Raw genomic sequence first — 16858 nt, forward strand, 5'->3', positions numbered from 1 at the left:
CTGCTAGACTTGAAACTTCATAGCAATGCAAGGACTTAAAAAAAAAATTCCCAATGGTCTTCTAAGGCAAAATGCCCTCCACATCCACAGAAAGAACTATGGCAGTCAATCGCAGAATGTAGCAGATCATTTTTTTGTGTATAATATGTTTTGGTTTGTTATATGATTTCTCCCATTCCTTTTAGTTCTTCTGCACAGCATGACTATAGTGAAAATGTACTTAATAGAGATGTATGTGTAGATTCTATATAGAATTGTATGCTGTCTCAGGGAGGGAAGAGGAAGGTATGCGGTAGGTAGGGGGGGAAAATCTAAATTTTATAGTAGTGATTATAGAACACTAAAAATAAATAAAATTTTAAAAAATTTAAAAAAAGTAATAGGGGGATGGTCCCTTTAATGAAACAAAAGAAAAAAATATGAGTAAATCAAGCTGGGAGGGAAAGAGCAACAGTTACTATTGATAATCACTCTTAAGCCAGGAGGGTCCAGAAAACAGGTATGAAGTGGAGTTTGGGCAGGGATCTATTGTCTACCACCAGACCAAACTGACAAAAAAAAAGTTATGGAACATAGTTACATTGTTCCCATTTGTTTACAAATGAGATACAAATAAGCAAAGTTCTGGGTCATGAACTTGACTCCCTCACAGCCGGAGCCTCAAAGGTGCTGAATTAATCCTTGATGAAATTGACTGAATTAGTTGTTGTTAATTTCTCCCCCACTCCCAACCAGTTTCTCACATATTCACCCAAAACCAAAACAAATATTAACAATTATATTAAATATATTAATATTTAATTAACATTAATAAATAATTAAAATATATTAACAATTTTGGTAGTTTTTTTTATTTTAATAATTTTATTTTAATTTTTAAGTAGCCTTATGTTCACCTTGGGCCAAAAATCCCAACCCAACATTACAGCATTATACCTGGTCAATGTCTAATTGACACTTCCTGATTGTTTCAGATAGTAAGGCAAAGGCAGAGATTTTAAACTTTTTTTTTTTTCCAAGGTGGGCCTCCTTAGCAGTCTGGTGAAGTCTTTGCACCCCTTCTCAGATTCGTGTTTTTAAATGCATAAAATCCAATAAATAAGATTGCAAAGAACTTTAATTATACAGGGATACTGCTATTAAAATATTACTTTTAAATATATACTCACAGGCCCCCAGTGAAGAACCCCCATTCTAAACTGAATGCAATTCTAGCAAATTTTTAGTAGAGGCATTTACTAGCTACACCATTTACTACATCTGCAACAAAAAGTCCTTTCACTCACAGACATTTGCAAGTGATTTAGTGAGATTAAAGATATTCTTCATTCCCTCTTTCCTCAAAAAGACTGGAGTTACTATCTTTCCCCTTCTTTGTATGGATCAGGATAAATTTCTCTTAATAGATTTAAAAAGTCTCACTTTAGCAATCAAGAGTTTTTTCAATTTTTTTTCTATTCTAGTATGTTATGGAAATGCTTGTTTTATTTCTTAAGTTCAGAATAAAATAAATTTTTAAAAAAGCGTTGAGTTCCATATGGCTCATACTCAGACCAGGACTGCTCACTGGTCTTTTGCTTAGCTTGAGGAACACCTGAGGCCAAAAATTAACAGCTTTGCCCCTCCGTGGTGGCTCTGTTCTTCTATCATTTGTACAAGGGGTCTTATTCTAGCAATTCTCGGTTGATCTTGACTGTGTTTGAATTCAGTCTCAATATAACAATCCAAGTTATAAGTATTGTTAAATCTGGATGTGGAGATGGAAGAGAAGGCAGGTGGGATGTAATATACTGAGCTGAAGCCCAAATACTCTGTACTTAACACAAAAATCAGAGCTGATTTCCTCCATTCTTCTCTTCCAAGGTTTGGGTGGCTTTGAAAGCAGGAAGACAATATGTGTATTAGAGATCTGGCTGCAGAAACAGAAACATTTAACATCTGACCATGGAACCCTGGGAAAGAGACCCTGTGGACAGGGGAGGCAGAAGAAAAAAGGACTAAACTAAGGTCCCAGTTTTCATGGCAAGGAGAGAAGACTGGTATTTCTAAGTATCCACAACATGATAAAAATCCTGCTTAAGACAGATGGGACTACACCATAACAAGATCTACTTTTGCTGCAGCTAGAACCCAGGTAGGAACTATGCTCCCCCGCCAGGCTCTGTTTTAACCCAGAATCCCACAGAAGGGGGAATAGGGCTCCTGAGTGACAGGGAAGGCCAAGAGAAGCATGTATCCAGCTGAAAGAGCATGGGTTTTGGAGTAAAAGGGCCTGGGTTCAAGGGCTGATTTTGCCCTTATTAGACAGCTAAGTGGTGCAATAGATAGAGAATGGGATCTAAAACAAGGAAAAGCTAAGTTCAAATCTAAGTTCAAAGCCTCATTCATCATGTCCAGGTGCGTGATCCTGGGCAAGTCACTTAACTTCCCTAAGGCTCAGTTTCCTAGACTGTAAAATGGGTATTATAGAGCAGCACCAACCTCACAGGGCTATCATTAGGCTCAAATGAGAACATCTTTCCAAAGTACCTATCACATAGGAAGGACTGTACAAATGCATATTTCCTTCCCCTTTCCGTAGAAATGTTTTTTCCCTTTGTGAAGGCTAAGTCACTTAAACCTTCTGCTCCATTGTGTCTTCTGTAAGTGACAGACCAGATCAAGGTCTCTGCCACCTCAAAATCTGTGACCTTAAGAAGACTTCCCAAGTCCTGAAAACTGAACCTAGGACAGATCCACAGACTTCAAGAGATATAGAGACAAAGATACAGAAACATGGAGATAGATATTTTGAGAGATATGGAGATATAGATAGAACAGATACATACAAAAACAGAGATATAGATATACAGAAAGAGACAGATATGAAGAGAGATAAATATATAGAGATAGAAATGAATAGACCTATAGAGATAGAGATATGTAGAAATAGAGCTAGAAATACGTAAAGAAATGGATACAGAGAGGTATACAGATATAGATAGGTAGAAATGGAAATGTAGTGATAGATACATAGAGACAGATGATGGATATAGATATAGATGATAGATTTAGATCTAGATATTGCCTACATTTTGACCCCTGCTACTGAGGAATGATGATATTTCAACCTTCTCTAAAGGAGGAACCTGAGATGATGTATACAAGCCATATGTGACAGATGATGGTAGCCTGACCCTGACCCAGGACTCACCTCCACTTCCACCGACTGCATGGAGAGGTCACACGGTGGCTTCAGAGCCTTGGGTCTTGTAGCATACCAGAAAGTCGTGAGTGCAGCAAAAGCGCCAAAGCCCATTAACGTGTTTGTTGGAAGACTGTGCATATATTGTCGAAAGTCCCCAAACTCGGGTATTCGAAAGTATCGAAATAATTCGTGTGCCTGCATTGTCCCGCTGTTGTTGTCCCTTAGGCCAGATTCTATGGGGAAAGAAGGAACAAATTCAGTATTTCACAATGCGACTCCATCTGTGAGCCCCAGTTTCCATTGATAAGGTTGAACTACTAGACCATCTAAAGGCCCCATTCCAGCTACAAAGTCACAGACCAAAATCTAATCAATGACAGGCCCACTAGTCACTGTGGTTGCTTCAAATCCTATAATTCAAATGTTTTCCAAATAGGCTACAATTTTCCTACCAGAAGCTAACAGAAATACTTTTTTAAGTCTTAAGACAAATTGGGAAACAATTTTGATCATTTTTCTTCCTCTTATAAAATTCTGTTTAAGAGCATTAAGGAGATTTTGTACTTAGTAGGTGAACAGTTTTTACTCCATAGACAAGAAGTCCGTCTTTGAGTATTAACTTAGATATCTGTTAGCTGTGGGACCTACGAAGTCACTTGATTTCTTTCAACTTCTGTTTCCTCATCTGCAAAATGTGGATGATAATAACATTGTCTATTTCACTGAGCTGCTATGAGGAAAAGTGAGATAATGTATGTTAAGCACTTTGCAAACCTTAAAGCACCATGTTAGTAGCTGTTCACCCAACATGAGGTAGTCAAACTCAGCGGTCAATAACGATATCAGTGTCGTCAAATAATAGCCACAGAGAAACCTCAAGTCACCAGTTGGCCACTACTCATCTTCATCACATCCTCAGAAAGTTTCCCAAATAGCAAAGTAAATTGATCTGAATTTCACACACTCTCACATGAGCATAGGCGAGTATCTCTTCTATTTCCTTTCTATTTAAGACATTTAGGCAGGAGCTCCTTCAGTGAATGGGCAAATAATAGTGAAAATTAAAAAACACAACAGTCCAACCAAACAGCATCCCCTGTTCTCAATCCAATCTTAAATATTTCTGTGCTTAAACTGAAACTCTGCTCCACCCACCAAATGCTGCTGCTACGTCTGCCATGAAGTGTTCTACCAACTGGAAAGCTTTAGAATTTCCTCGAAGTATTTCATTTATACCTTTTGTTGGTTCATAATTATGAGGTGGAATATGATATTTGTGTCTACTTCTTCTCTTCCTGGAGGTCTGATCGTATCGCCCCTCCCTCCTAACCCAAAAGTGTCTCCCTATTGCCTCTCAAAAAAAAAAAAGACTCCTCTATTTGACAACTCAGTCTCTTTAAAACCTGGCCCCTTCCTACTCATCCAGCCTTCTGGCACTATACTCTCCTCCTTGAACTAGGAATTCATTCCTCCACACTGGCCTACTCACTATCACACACACACACACACACGCGTTATTTCTCACTTCACGCCTTTGCACGGCTGTCTTCCATGCTTGGAATGCATTCCCTCCTCCCTGCCTGTCACCTCTCAGACTCTCTGGTTACCTTTGAGACTTAGTTCAATCACTGCCTTTTACAGGAAACTTTTCCTCATCCCCTGGTTGCCAGGGTCCTCTCACTGAAAATTATCATGTAAGCATTTATATGTGTGCACGATTAGACTAGGAGTTCCCTGAGAGCATTTACTGTTTGACCTTGGCTTGTCTATCCTTAGCACTTAGCACCTGGCACACAGTAAGCAAGAAATAAATACCTGTTGATTATTATTTCATTTCTGTATCCCCATTATCTAGCACTGGGGCTTAGTAAGGGCAGAAAGCAAGTTCTTTCACAAATGGTTAGACGGAGTTGAAATGAATAAAGAGACTAGAAAATAAATGAGGTAAATTGTCAAAACTTGGCTTCATTTTTATGCTTTGCCTGATCTTGGATGGCATCTATCATGTACGCAAGGAACTGCTGGGGCCTACTACTGTTCATCAACAAGTTAAAACATTTATTATGCCACGGCAGAGTACAAAAATGCACAGTATTAGGCTAATCTGATTGCGATGCTGAGATACACACAGATAACAGATTAGCAAACAAGCCAGTTTTCAATAAAAGACTAAGCTGTAAGATACAAACAATTAGAGCACACCAGAGCATATGTCAAGGTGCTAACTGTATGATATAGATAATCCACATATTTGTAATTTAGAGAATTCCGGATGGGGTTATGTCCCAAAGTTTCAGTCTACTGTACCAGCAGAACAAAGTAGAATTGATTAGCACACACTCATGTATTTTTTAGCTTTGCTGAACTGCTTCTCCTCACCTCCCACCCCCCACTCCATTCCTTTATCACTCTTTGTTGCAAGGGACAGGAAAGGGATATATTTGAAAATGAAGGAGATATTAAAAGCTATTAGCAAAAATAAAAATAAGCAAATAGCATGCAATTTCAAAGTTCTTCCCCAGTTCCTGATACCGTTTTTTTCCCCAACTCTGGCTGTGTTTTCCTTTGACTGATGGAAAGCAGAATACTTTAGAGTTTGGATGTTTTAGCAGTAGGTAGTTTTCTTTAACAGTCAAGTCACAAGATAACTCTCTAAACTTGGAAAGAAAGTTATTGGCCTGATCCTGCTGAAACCTACATTTACAAAGTCATTTTGCTCCCCAAATAGCATTTGGTTGCTGGAAGGAAATCTAAAACCTAGAGATATAAGTGTATAGTGATTATTAGGTTAGCTGGTTAATAGAAAGCTAATATCATCCAATAGTCCTTACATTTTTAGGCCCTTTTTTGTTACAATAAACATTGTTTACAATTTTTGGTAAAGAAGTAGGCTTTCCATGACAAACAAGGTGGGGGGGGGTAAGCAAATATTTTTTCCTTAAACCTCTTAAGAGACCACCCCACTTGAACAGACCCCAGGAGCTGATGGCCTCAGGAGAGAACCCAGCATGTATAAGAACAGAAGGATGAGTGGAGGTTAAACATTGATGTCAGCTCAGCTGGCACTTTCCTGAACCTCCAAGGTCTCTCAGGGCACTAGTCACATGCAGAACCTCTAGCAGCTGCCCACTAGGCTAAAGGTAACTAGCAGGCAAAATCCATACTTGACTTCTCAAAGGGAGGGGAAAGTAAGCCAAAGGCAGTAAAGCAGAAATCACCCCACTGCCCCACCCACAGAGGGTGACAGATGCTGCTAACAGTTTTCCTTTTGCTTGGACTCCTTGAAATAAAACGACAATGGCCATTTTAAAAGAAAAAAATGATGACGGTAAGCCTCCTTTCTTAGAAGCAATGTGAAATGTATTTAAACATGACAAACATGCAGCCAAATTCTGCCCACTCAGCAGTTTTGGGGTTGTGGTTTTTTTTTTAAATACCAAGGAGAAGGAATTTTTGAATTACTTGTGAAGAGTCAACATCTATTCTCCATTCATTTCATCCTCATCTGCCATATAAGAAGTGAGAAATGCAAGATCAATATCCTGGCGTCAGAAGAGCTGGGTCTGATTCTTACAAATGATGCTTATGACCCAGATGACCTTAGATGAGCCTCTCACCTCCTTGGCCTGTTTCTTTAGTAAAATAAGAAGTTTGTACTGGATCACTCCTAAGGTTTCTTTCAGTTCTAAATCTAGGGTCTCCCGAGCCCCGCATGGGGCAATTAAACTACCCCTTTAGACCTCGTTCTCTCACTAACTGGGATCAAGGAGTTTGAACTTGCCCATCTCTAAAAGGGGTTTTAGTCTAGCTCAAACATTCCATGTTCCTACACTACTTGACCCCTCCCAACTACCCGGGTAACATTCCTCTGAAAGCACTTGAACAGCGACTTGAATAGACTAGCAGATCACTCCCTCCCTACCCTGCAACCAAAAAATAAAAATAAAAACCAACAGAAAAACAAAAGCATGTACACACACACACACATCCTGGTTACTAAAAGTGATTACTAAAACTAAAGACACATAAATTCTTGCATGAATTTAGGTTATTCAACCAAATCACAAACCCAGAACAAAGCTGCATAATTATTCCCTACATTCCTCCTGAAATGAACAGTCAGGATCTAAGTTAATCAGACACCACAAATTTCTATTTTAAGCCTTTGGGGCAACAAGAGTAACCCAACACTGAAGCGCAGTGGATCAGAGAGGTTAACAAGCCCTTCATAACATCTAACCCCTTTAAAACTTCAGAATACTAGAGGAAACAAGCACTCATACCTATGCTTCCTAACACCAGCTCCTTGATCTGCATCTCCAGGGGTTTAACCAGTTCAGTTCCCAGCTTTTGTCTGTGATCATGTCAATTTGCACCAGTTACTTTAACTCATGACTATTCACTGACGAAGTGAAGGTCACAGACAAATTCCACAGGACAAATATTTAAGGCTGATGGCAATAGTTCTTTCTCTATTTAAGGAGCACTATCATACTTTCAAAAGAAATGAAAGATTTTTACATAGTTCAAGGAAAAGAAACAACTAAGAAACCAACAAATAAGAAAAAGTACTTTATGATTTTACACAGCTAATCAGCTGTCTGGGAGTGGCTGAAGTTCCAACCAACGGCAGAGTTTCCAGGCTTACAGAACACTGATAGATAGACACACACACACTCTCACAAAATAAACAGTGATCCTTGGACGACCTCTAAGCAAGTAGGAGGTGAATGTGCAAGATCATTCTCTTAAGGCTTCATTCCCAAGTTGGGTCAAGGCTCTCTCTTAACTACTTATTATCAGAAACAGAGCATATACTTTGATTATCAATCTTATGGCATTTCAATTAAAACATTTTATTCTGGGAAGACTGATTTCTAGACTACTAGCCTCTGAGTTTATAACTGGCACACAAATCATTGGAGCACACAAATCACTAGGTGTTTACTAAGAATATAACTCAATCAGCTTAAAGGCTTATCAGTGTGTTCTGTGGATGCAGGGTGGCTAAGTTTCTCCTTCTCGCATCTACTCCCCTGCCCCAGGCCCACAACTGGGTTTCTTCAGTTTAGTTTTTTTTTCTTTGAATTCCTTACACCTTCCTATCCAAAAATGATAGAATGCAATGATGTGCTGGGAAATTCATCACAAAAATAGAAGAAAGCAGTTATCACATGACTCAATATTTTTAAAATGTGCATGGACAAATCTATTCGATTCATTGGACAGATAGCGTGGTTAAAGGGTCCGATTCAAGGGAACTAGATTCTATCCTGGTTGTATTACTTGTAGGCAGTTTCCCAATTTGTAAAAACTGTTAATAAGTATTATTTGTATAACACTTTACATTTGTGAAGTCCCTTATTTGAATTATCTCATTTCAGTCACATACCAACCCTGTGAGGAAGGTACTTGTGATGCTACAGATTTTACCAAGAGGAAATGAAGGCTGGGTAGCTGGGGGACATGGTGGATGACATAGGGCCTGGAATCAGGGAGACCTGAGTTCAAATTCAGCCTCAGATAGGCCAAATAGCTATGCGATCCTGCACAAGTCACTTAATATCTGTCTGCCTCATTTTTCTTAACTGGAAAATGGGTATCATAATAAAGCTTTTATGAGGATCAAAAGAGATAATATTTGTAAAGCACTTAGCACAGTGCTAATAGCAGATGCTTAATACATGCTGATTCCCTTTCCTTTCCCTTGGCAAGTTGAAGGGACTTGCTCAATGAGGTCACACGATGAAAAAAGATGTGCTGGAGAGATACAGCATTTCTTAAGTGCTCACTATGTGCCAGGCATGGTGCTAGAACCTTGGAAATAAAAATAGGAGCAAAATAGATTGTTCCTCCCCTGGAGGAGCTTCTTTTCTAATGGGGAGGTGGAAAAGTCCAAAAAGTCAAGAGTGAGGATCCTGGAGAAATGACTGTGATGGCCTGGTTAGAATTCTGCTTCTATGAAGTCACTGCTCCTTCAATGAAACTACCCACAGTTTGACTCTACTGTGCAATGGGTATTCATCCTTTTCTCCCTGAGACCAGGGGCAAAGGGAACTGACAACATACAAAACTTCAGAAAAGTTTACCGGGCTTTTCCTCTGTGGGGAGAAAAAAGGGTGCGGGGAGAATGAAAGAGGGACAGAGCTCAAATGTCACAAATTAGTATGGTGTAGTAGATAAAGAAGGGTAGGTAGGTGGTGGCAGTAGATTGAGTGCCTAGCCTAGAACTAGGAAGACACATCTTCCTGAGTTCAAATCTGGCCTCAGACATCTACTAGCTGTGTGACCCTGGGCAAGTCACTTAACCCTGTGTGCCTCAGTCAGTTTCCTCATCTGTCAAATAGACTGGAGAAGGACATGGCAAACCACTCCAGAATCTTAGCCAAGAAAACTCCAAATGGGTCACAGAGAGTCAGATACAACTGAAAAAAATGACTCAAAAACAACAAGAAGTAAATAGAGAGCAGGTTTCAGAGCCCGGAAGACCTGGGTTCAGGTCCAGCCTCTAACATACACTTGCTGAGCAACCCAGAGCACATAACTTAATCTCTTAGTGCCCCAGGCCTCTCTCTGATGCTATAAATTTCAGAGAAAGTATTTAACTCACATCAAGCTTGGAAATAAATGTAGCACCCCATGGAACAAAGATGTATTTTAGGTCTGCTTTAATGGAAATGCACTGGAAATGCTCTACCTTGATTAGATGTCTAAACATTTTTTTTTAAACTCAGTCAAGTCTAACATACATATTCAGTGCCAGCTAAAATCTGCCCTTGTACAGGAAGCCTCCTTGGAGGCTTGAATCTCAGTGTCTTTTCTTCCTATCCATGCCGTGCCGTAGATAGCTGGTTTTGTGGCATTTGCTTGCACATTGCCTCCTTGATTTACAAGGCATTGGGCTGCTTTTTGCCTCCTTCTATATTCCCATCTCTTAGCACAGTAGGCAACTTAATAAATGATTAACTGATAGAGGGGGTTCCCTCACCCAGGAATTGTTTGTATCTGCCAACAAAATCAATGCCCCAGGTAATTACTTGCATAAATATAGATAGACAGATCTCTATTTTCAGTTTTCATAGGTAGGTAGATAAGTTAGAAGACTGAGGATCAGGTCACTATCTTCAGTCTTCAGGAATCTTTTGCTCTCTCTATATATATACACACACATATATAGGAGCATATATATGTATAGATAGATATACATATATCTGAAGATGGCTACCTATATTTGCATTTTCTGCTTTGGTGTTATTCACAATCAAAGACCAGTGAACTACATGCTTGTTTCTCTCTGTCTCTCCATCTCTGTTTCTGTCTCTCACCACATACTGTGAAGGTGAAGGACAGAAGTCACTAAATACTTGCCTCAAACAAACACACATAAATAGAAGGGCATCATTCCCCAGACCAGGGCAGCAAATTAAGAAATCCTCCCATCTTTCCTTAGCACAGCAGGCCAAGCTGGCAAGAGGCTGCCATCCTTTGCTCCACCTACTCCTTTCTCCCTACAATGGTCTATTGACAGAAGGCTGAAAGCACCTCTTTTGTCTGCCACTAGCAGAGCAGAGTTGGAGCGTAAGGGAGGGAACAAGGGAGCAGCAGGCAGACCGTGGGCTCGCTGTTCTTTCAATTTGCCCTGGGCTTGTGCTTCGTCACCCTGCTGTGTGGTTGGCAGATGACCTAAATCAGGGTGGACTGGAGACTGTTGCTTCTTGTACTAAAAATGAGCAGTTCAGCAGGATGGCTCAAAAGGAGGCAAGGGTGGGAGAGGGGCAGGACATGGGACAAGAGCAGTTTCTAGTTCACTTGTTCTTTACCACAGATATTTCAAAAAACAGAAGCTATGGAATTCTACTTGGTTCAACTAATTCTCTTGGGAAACAAACACATATAATTCAGGACTAAAGAGGCAGAGTGCCTGTGTGGCACACAGCTGGAGAACCAGGAGGTCTTGGGGGCTTCAATCCCAACTTGGACACAAGACATCTGTGTGATGGGGGTGGGGTCCCTTAACCACTGTCTGCAAGTCTCAGTTGTAGAGAAGGTGCTGACCTGCACAGGCAGAGGAATTTTCATCACCTGGGAGTTCTCTATACTAATGAAAAATCACTGATTCAGTCCTCATCCGGATTCTGGAGAGGTCATTGCCTCGGGGCATAGAGAGCTAGATCAGGGTCAAAGTCCAGGTCAGATACTTTTACTAGGTTTATGATCTGGGACAAGTCTCTTAATCTCTTCAGGTCTCAGTCTCCTCATTGGCAAAATAAGAAGTTTGGACTAAATGACCTGTAAGGTCCTTCCCAGATCTAAATCTACGGTCCCATGTCTTAACACTATGACTAGTGCTCTCTACACAATACCAACAGTGTCAAAGTCAACTGGGAACAGATCCCATGTGGACTTAGAAAATCACAAATTAACATTATCTGTGTTGTACTGCATTCTAATTTATTTTGTTAAATATTTTCCAACTGGATCAGACTTCTAAGGAGTTTTTTAGCAGCTTGCAGCCCATGAGTTTGACACTTCTGCACTACCTGATGTGGTATGTCTCTCTTCCTTCCCCTCCTCCCTCTCCCTCTCTCTCTCTCTCTCTCTCTCTCTCTCTCCCTCTTTGTCTCTTCCTTTCTCTTGTCTCTCCATGCCCTTGTACTTTCAAGAGTACAAACATACACACACACACACACACACACACACACACACACACACACACACACACTTCTTTGGAGGGGTGAGAAGGGAAAGTCTGGATTTGTGATTTTGTTTGTACAAGGAGTTCCCAGTGAGGAAACTCCCTCCTCCAATATAGATCAGCAACTCTTCCACAACTCATCACCTATCCAGGGTCATTTGGCCAGTGACAAAAATGGTCAGATGCAATACCTGAACCATCCTCTTCCTGACTTCAAGTCCAGTTTACCATCCACTACACCATAGGAGGCATAGCAGGCAAATTATTCCCATTTAAAGACTCAAAGCAAGTTTTTACACCAATATTGAGCTAAATAACTTCTGGTTTAACAAAATGGCCCCTTTCCCACTCCAAAGAATCCCCAACACTAGACTTATTATTTTTAAAATGTTAACCCAAAAATCTGAGCTGCTTCACTGTCCAACAATTAGCATTCTGCTTTCAAAGCCAACCCAGGCTAAAAGTCAGTGGGACTGTTACCAGGAGATGCCAGTATGAGCAGAGAGTTACTTATAAGAAGCTTACAATCTATTCTAACACAGTTACCCAGCATATAAGGCATTAGGTTACAAAGACAAAAAACAAACTCTCCCCACCCTCAAGAAGCTTATATTCTACTGACACAGCTACAGACCTGTGCAATAGTGAACAGGCAATACATGTAAGACAAGGTGCTGCTGTATCAGCGATAGGTTCAAAAAGAAAAAAATGAACTTGAGTTAAAAACAAGATGAATTGCACCTTCTGACAACGGATTAACGTATTCATTAACACTCTTGTGAGCACACTTCAGGAAGACTAGTGAGCAGCTAGAAACCCCAGTGAAGGGATGACTCCCCTGGCAGAGGACATACAGCCCTGCTAGAAGAGAGTCTGTGGGATGACCTAGGGATGATCAGCCTAGAGAGGATATGATTAGTTAGGCATGATTAGTTCTGCTGTGCAGAAGGGGAATCAGACTTTATTCCACCTGCCCACGGAAGGCAAAATGAGGGACAATGGATAAAGAATCCAGGGGCAGATTTTGGTTGAATATACAGAAAAATTTCTGAACAATTACAAAGCTAAACAAAATGAAATATGAAGCCTTAGGGGTTTATAAGATGATGATAACTGGAGCTATCCTAGTAGAGATTGGAAATGTAGATATTTAATTTTTGTTTAAGTTGAACTAGATCATCTAAGGTCCTAAAATGTGTATCTCTGGGAGATGAAGGGAAAGGTGGGGGGAGGGAGGCAGGAAAATAAGAAAAATGTTCTAGGTCAGACCTTGAAAACCACACAGGGAAGGTCAGACTTGTGAGAGTCAATGCATGTTCTTTGAACAGGGAGATGAAATAATGAAATGACAAAAGCTAACAGAACAGGAGTAAGGGTGAGGGCATGGCAGACAGGGATTTAGAAAGATTAAGAACAATAATCCATATATAATATGATGGGAAAGCAGGTTTGGGTGCAAATGGATGCAGATTCATCCAGGCACTGAAGGAAGAACAAAAACAGGGCAAATGACCCATATGATGAGGAAGAGAAAAGAGTCTTATAACTCCAAGGTTCCTGGGAGAAGAGAACAGTGGTACAATTAGCCACATTATGGATTGGAGGGGAAGGAGAACTCCTGTGGGAGAAGCAGAAGGCATGGTACTGGGCTCTACCAGTTCTGGTAAAAGGGAAGCAGAAGCCCCTTTCCAATTTTACCTTTCACTTCCTTCTCTTCTAGATAGTCTGTTCAATTCCCTTTCCTTTTTTCAAAGGCAGGGATTAATGAGGAAGTTTTGGATCAGGCCATGATTCCCTCTATTTTTAAGTCCTCACCCTTAGTCATGTTCTTTTTTTTCTCCAGGTGGGGGTCAGGACAGAACCTGATTTTTACCACCACCTGTGAAATCATTTAACTACCCCTCGGGGACTGTTTCCTCATCTGGAAAAGAAGATGACCCACAGGATGACCCAGAGGCGTTTTGTAGCTCCAGGTGTCTCATGGGAGGATGTCCACAGAGCTGAATGATACCTTGGCCATTCCTCTACTGCAGGTGCCTTGGCATTTTGCCTTTCTTTGGCTCCTCCATGTTGAGCATAATGCCTGGTTAGTTAGCTGTCTGTCCTTGGTTTTCAAAGAGGACCAACGACATCATGGTGTGATGTCTTGACTCGAGCGTGAATAGGATTTAAGTGAGGCATAGTTGCGCAAAGTCCTCAGCTTCCCTCTCTCTTCCAGGACAGGACAAAAGTCAGAACAACTGGGGGCCCAGGGGGCAGTGAATGACCTTAGCTCTTCAATGTCTGACCAAGCTCTAAGTGCTTCCCGATACCTTTGTAGTAGTAGGAACAAATTGTTCTCATCCACCCATTCAGCCAGGAGACATCTCCCCAAGCTTAGGGTAGACACTGCACTAATTCACCCACATGTTTGAGGCCCCTTGGTTACCCTCAATCTGGTTTAGCTTGTCTGCCAAGACAGTTTACCGGGGTGTGACTGCTAATTATGTTACAGTTTCTTGGAGCCACAGGTGAGAGTTAGGGGGCTAGGGAGACACCAAAGGTAGAAAAGTAGCTCTCACACCAGAGGTGGTGTTTTAGTTCTTTGTCATCTGTTCTCAAAGTGGACCATGACATCAGGAAGGTGATGCCATGACTTGCAAGTGAATTGGATTTAAGTGAGGCAGGGCTGTGCAAAGTCACCAGCCTCACTTTCTCCTCCTGAGCCATCTGGGGCTGGTGGCAAGAGGTGTTAGTGCTCATTCCATACCCCTTACACCCCAGCATAGTGTCAGGGACACAATAAATGCTTATTGACTCGACTTTGCAGACCCTGTCTTTGTTCACTTGTTTCCCAGGGCTATATTTTTTTTCCTAAAACTAATGGCTCTCAAAAAGTAGTTCAGGACCCCTGGGTGGGGGGGAGTCCCAAGACCCTTTCCAGAGGTGCTTGAGGTCAAAATTATTTTCATCATAAATATAAGATGTAATTTGCCTATTATAATACTCCTCTCTTTCCAACTACATTATCTAAGTGAGGCAAGATTTTCTTCACAAACTTCAACCACACCAACATATCACAACAGAAATAATGCCGAAACAGCTAGGAGAATCAGAATCCACTTGCTTCCTATTAAGTCAGATATCAAAGAGATTTGTAAAAGTAACAAAACAATGCTATTCTTCTCATCATTTTTTGGGGGGAAATATTTTCTAAATAAAAATGTCACTTAACATGTAATGGTTTACTTTTATTTTTAATGAATATTTTTACAATTTATCAGTTTTAATGTCTAATGTGGCAAAAATCAATAGATCTAACCTCTACAAACAAAAGCTCTTTGGGGTCCTTCATAATTTTTAGGCGCAAAGGACCCTGAGATCAAAGAGCTTTTGAACCACTGTCCTAAAAAAGGCCACAGTCAATGACAACGACAAGACCTTTCTGTGTTCCCTGAAAGGCGTAGGACTGTGTTAGGCACATGGCCATCACTCACCACCTGATAGCAGCTGAAATGGCCACTGTTTCCAAAGTAAGGTAGCGAGGAGCCTCTGGAGAGCTCTCCTCCTTAATTCTTCACTCACTACAAGATTGAGAAGGACCCAAGAACTCTGTAGAGACAGAGCTCAGAGAAATCCTGGCAGAGAACCTTCCTCAAAGGGTGAGGCTTTAGGAGAAATCAAATAGCATGGATAAGGAGAAATGAAAAGATTTTCCTCCAGAGCTGAAGATAGGGAAAAGAGACTCAACTGCTTGCTAAGGGATCCTTTGACTGCGTGAATGCTGGAAACAATCACATTCCATCCAATTTCTCCCAGCAAAGAAATTAGACTCTGTCCCATTCCTATCCTCTTTTCAAACAAAGAATACAATTAAAACTCGTAAGCCAAGGGGTTAAGTGAATTTACTGAGTATTATGAAGAAATCATTGAGGTCTTTATCTGACAGCAATGTCTAATTTTGGGAAGTCAAAGATTCACAAGACTGAACATATTTTTTTTTTCAGCTGCCAAAGCGATCTTCCCAAAGCAAAGGTCTGTGTCACTCCACTCACTCCCCAATAGACTGTTACCTCCAGGATCAGATATAAAATCCTGTTTGGTTTTTAAGGTGTTGCACAACCTGACCCCTCCCCTACTTTGCCAGCCTGACACTATTTCTATCCTATTCCTAGTTGCTCTACAATCCAGGGGCACTGGCTTTTTGAAGTTCTTCCACGTCTGTCCCCTGGCCTAGAGTGTCCTCCTTCTTCACTTCCAGCTTCTCTGCTTCAATCTCAACCCTTCTAGAGGCCTTTTCCAGTTTCACCCTTCCCCAAATACTAGTGCCTCCTCCCCTCCTTCCCTCCTTCCCCCAGGGGTGTACTGGGGCCAGCTCAACCAGCTCTCACAGGTACATTTTCAGTGAGAGCATTTACACCTTACAAATGTTGCAAATCAGGGCTTGATGGATTGTTTTCATGATTCTATGATGAAGAAAGTAATGAAGAAAATGTTAATAATGAAGACGAAAGTGAAAAGTATCATACATATTCTCTCTCCTCCCCAAGAGCCACCAGCACACTCCTGCTTCCTTTGGAGGCGATCTTCCATTTACAAGGTGCATTGTATATGCACAGTTGTTTGTACAGCTCTCTTGCTCTCTCTCTCTCTCTCTCTCTCTCTCTCTGTCTCATTCTCTCTCCATATATATATACAAACATACATGTTCATACACACAACTCTACATATTTAATGTGTGTATACACACATATACAGTAGATAAACACAGTGTAGATACAGTTGATTAAATGAGATGTTTCTAAAATGCTGTGAAAACCTTAAAGCTCTGTGTTAACGCTAGCTGTTATTATTTTTGTCTGCATATTATCTCCTCCTTAGAATCTGTGTTCCTTGAGGTCAGAGAATGGTTTTGCTTTATTTTGGGGGGGGGGGGGAAGAAGTTGGTGGTTTTTTGTTTTGGTTTGGTTTTTTTATCTTGCCTTGTATCCCTGGGC

The 16858-nt window shown here is 40.8% G+C and overlaps 1 protein-coding gene across 5 annotated transcripts in view; it reads right to left on the bottom strand.

Moving 5' to 3' along the window:
• Nucleotides 1-16858, bottom strand: part of ACSL1 (acyl-CoA synthetase long chain family member 1) — a 96626-nt gene that overhangs the window by 56092 nt on the left and 23676 nt on the right. For 3 of the 5 annotated variants that reach the window (XM_072624007.1, XM_072624006.1, XM_072624011.1), the window contains exons 1-2: nt 7471-7540; nt 3194-3420 (exon numbers count right to left, since the gene is read on the bottom strand). In XM_072624007.1, the coding sequence (XP_072480108.1) occupies nt 3194-3420; nt 7471-7504 (261 nt within the window). In that variant the 5' untranslated portion in view covers nt 7505-7540. Of the gene's footprint in view, nt 1-3193; nt 3421-7470; nt 7541-16858 lie in introns of those variants that run through there. The other 2 variants (XM_072624008.1, XM_072624010.1) reach the window with 1 other exon arrangement.

The sequence above is a fragment of the Notamacropus eugenii genome, chromosome 7, assembly GCF_028372415.1.
Source record: "Notamacropus eugenii isolate mMacEug1 chromosome 7, mMacEug1.pri_v2, whole genome shotgun sequence".
Taxonomy (NCBI): domain Eukaryota; kingdom Metazoa; phylum Chordata; class Mammalia; order Diprotodontia; family Macropodidae; genus Notamacropus; species Notamacropus eugenii.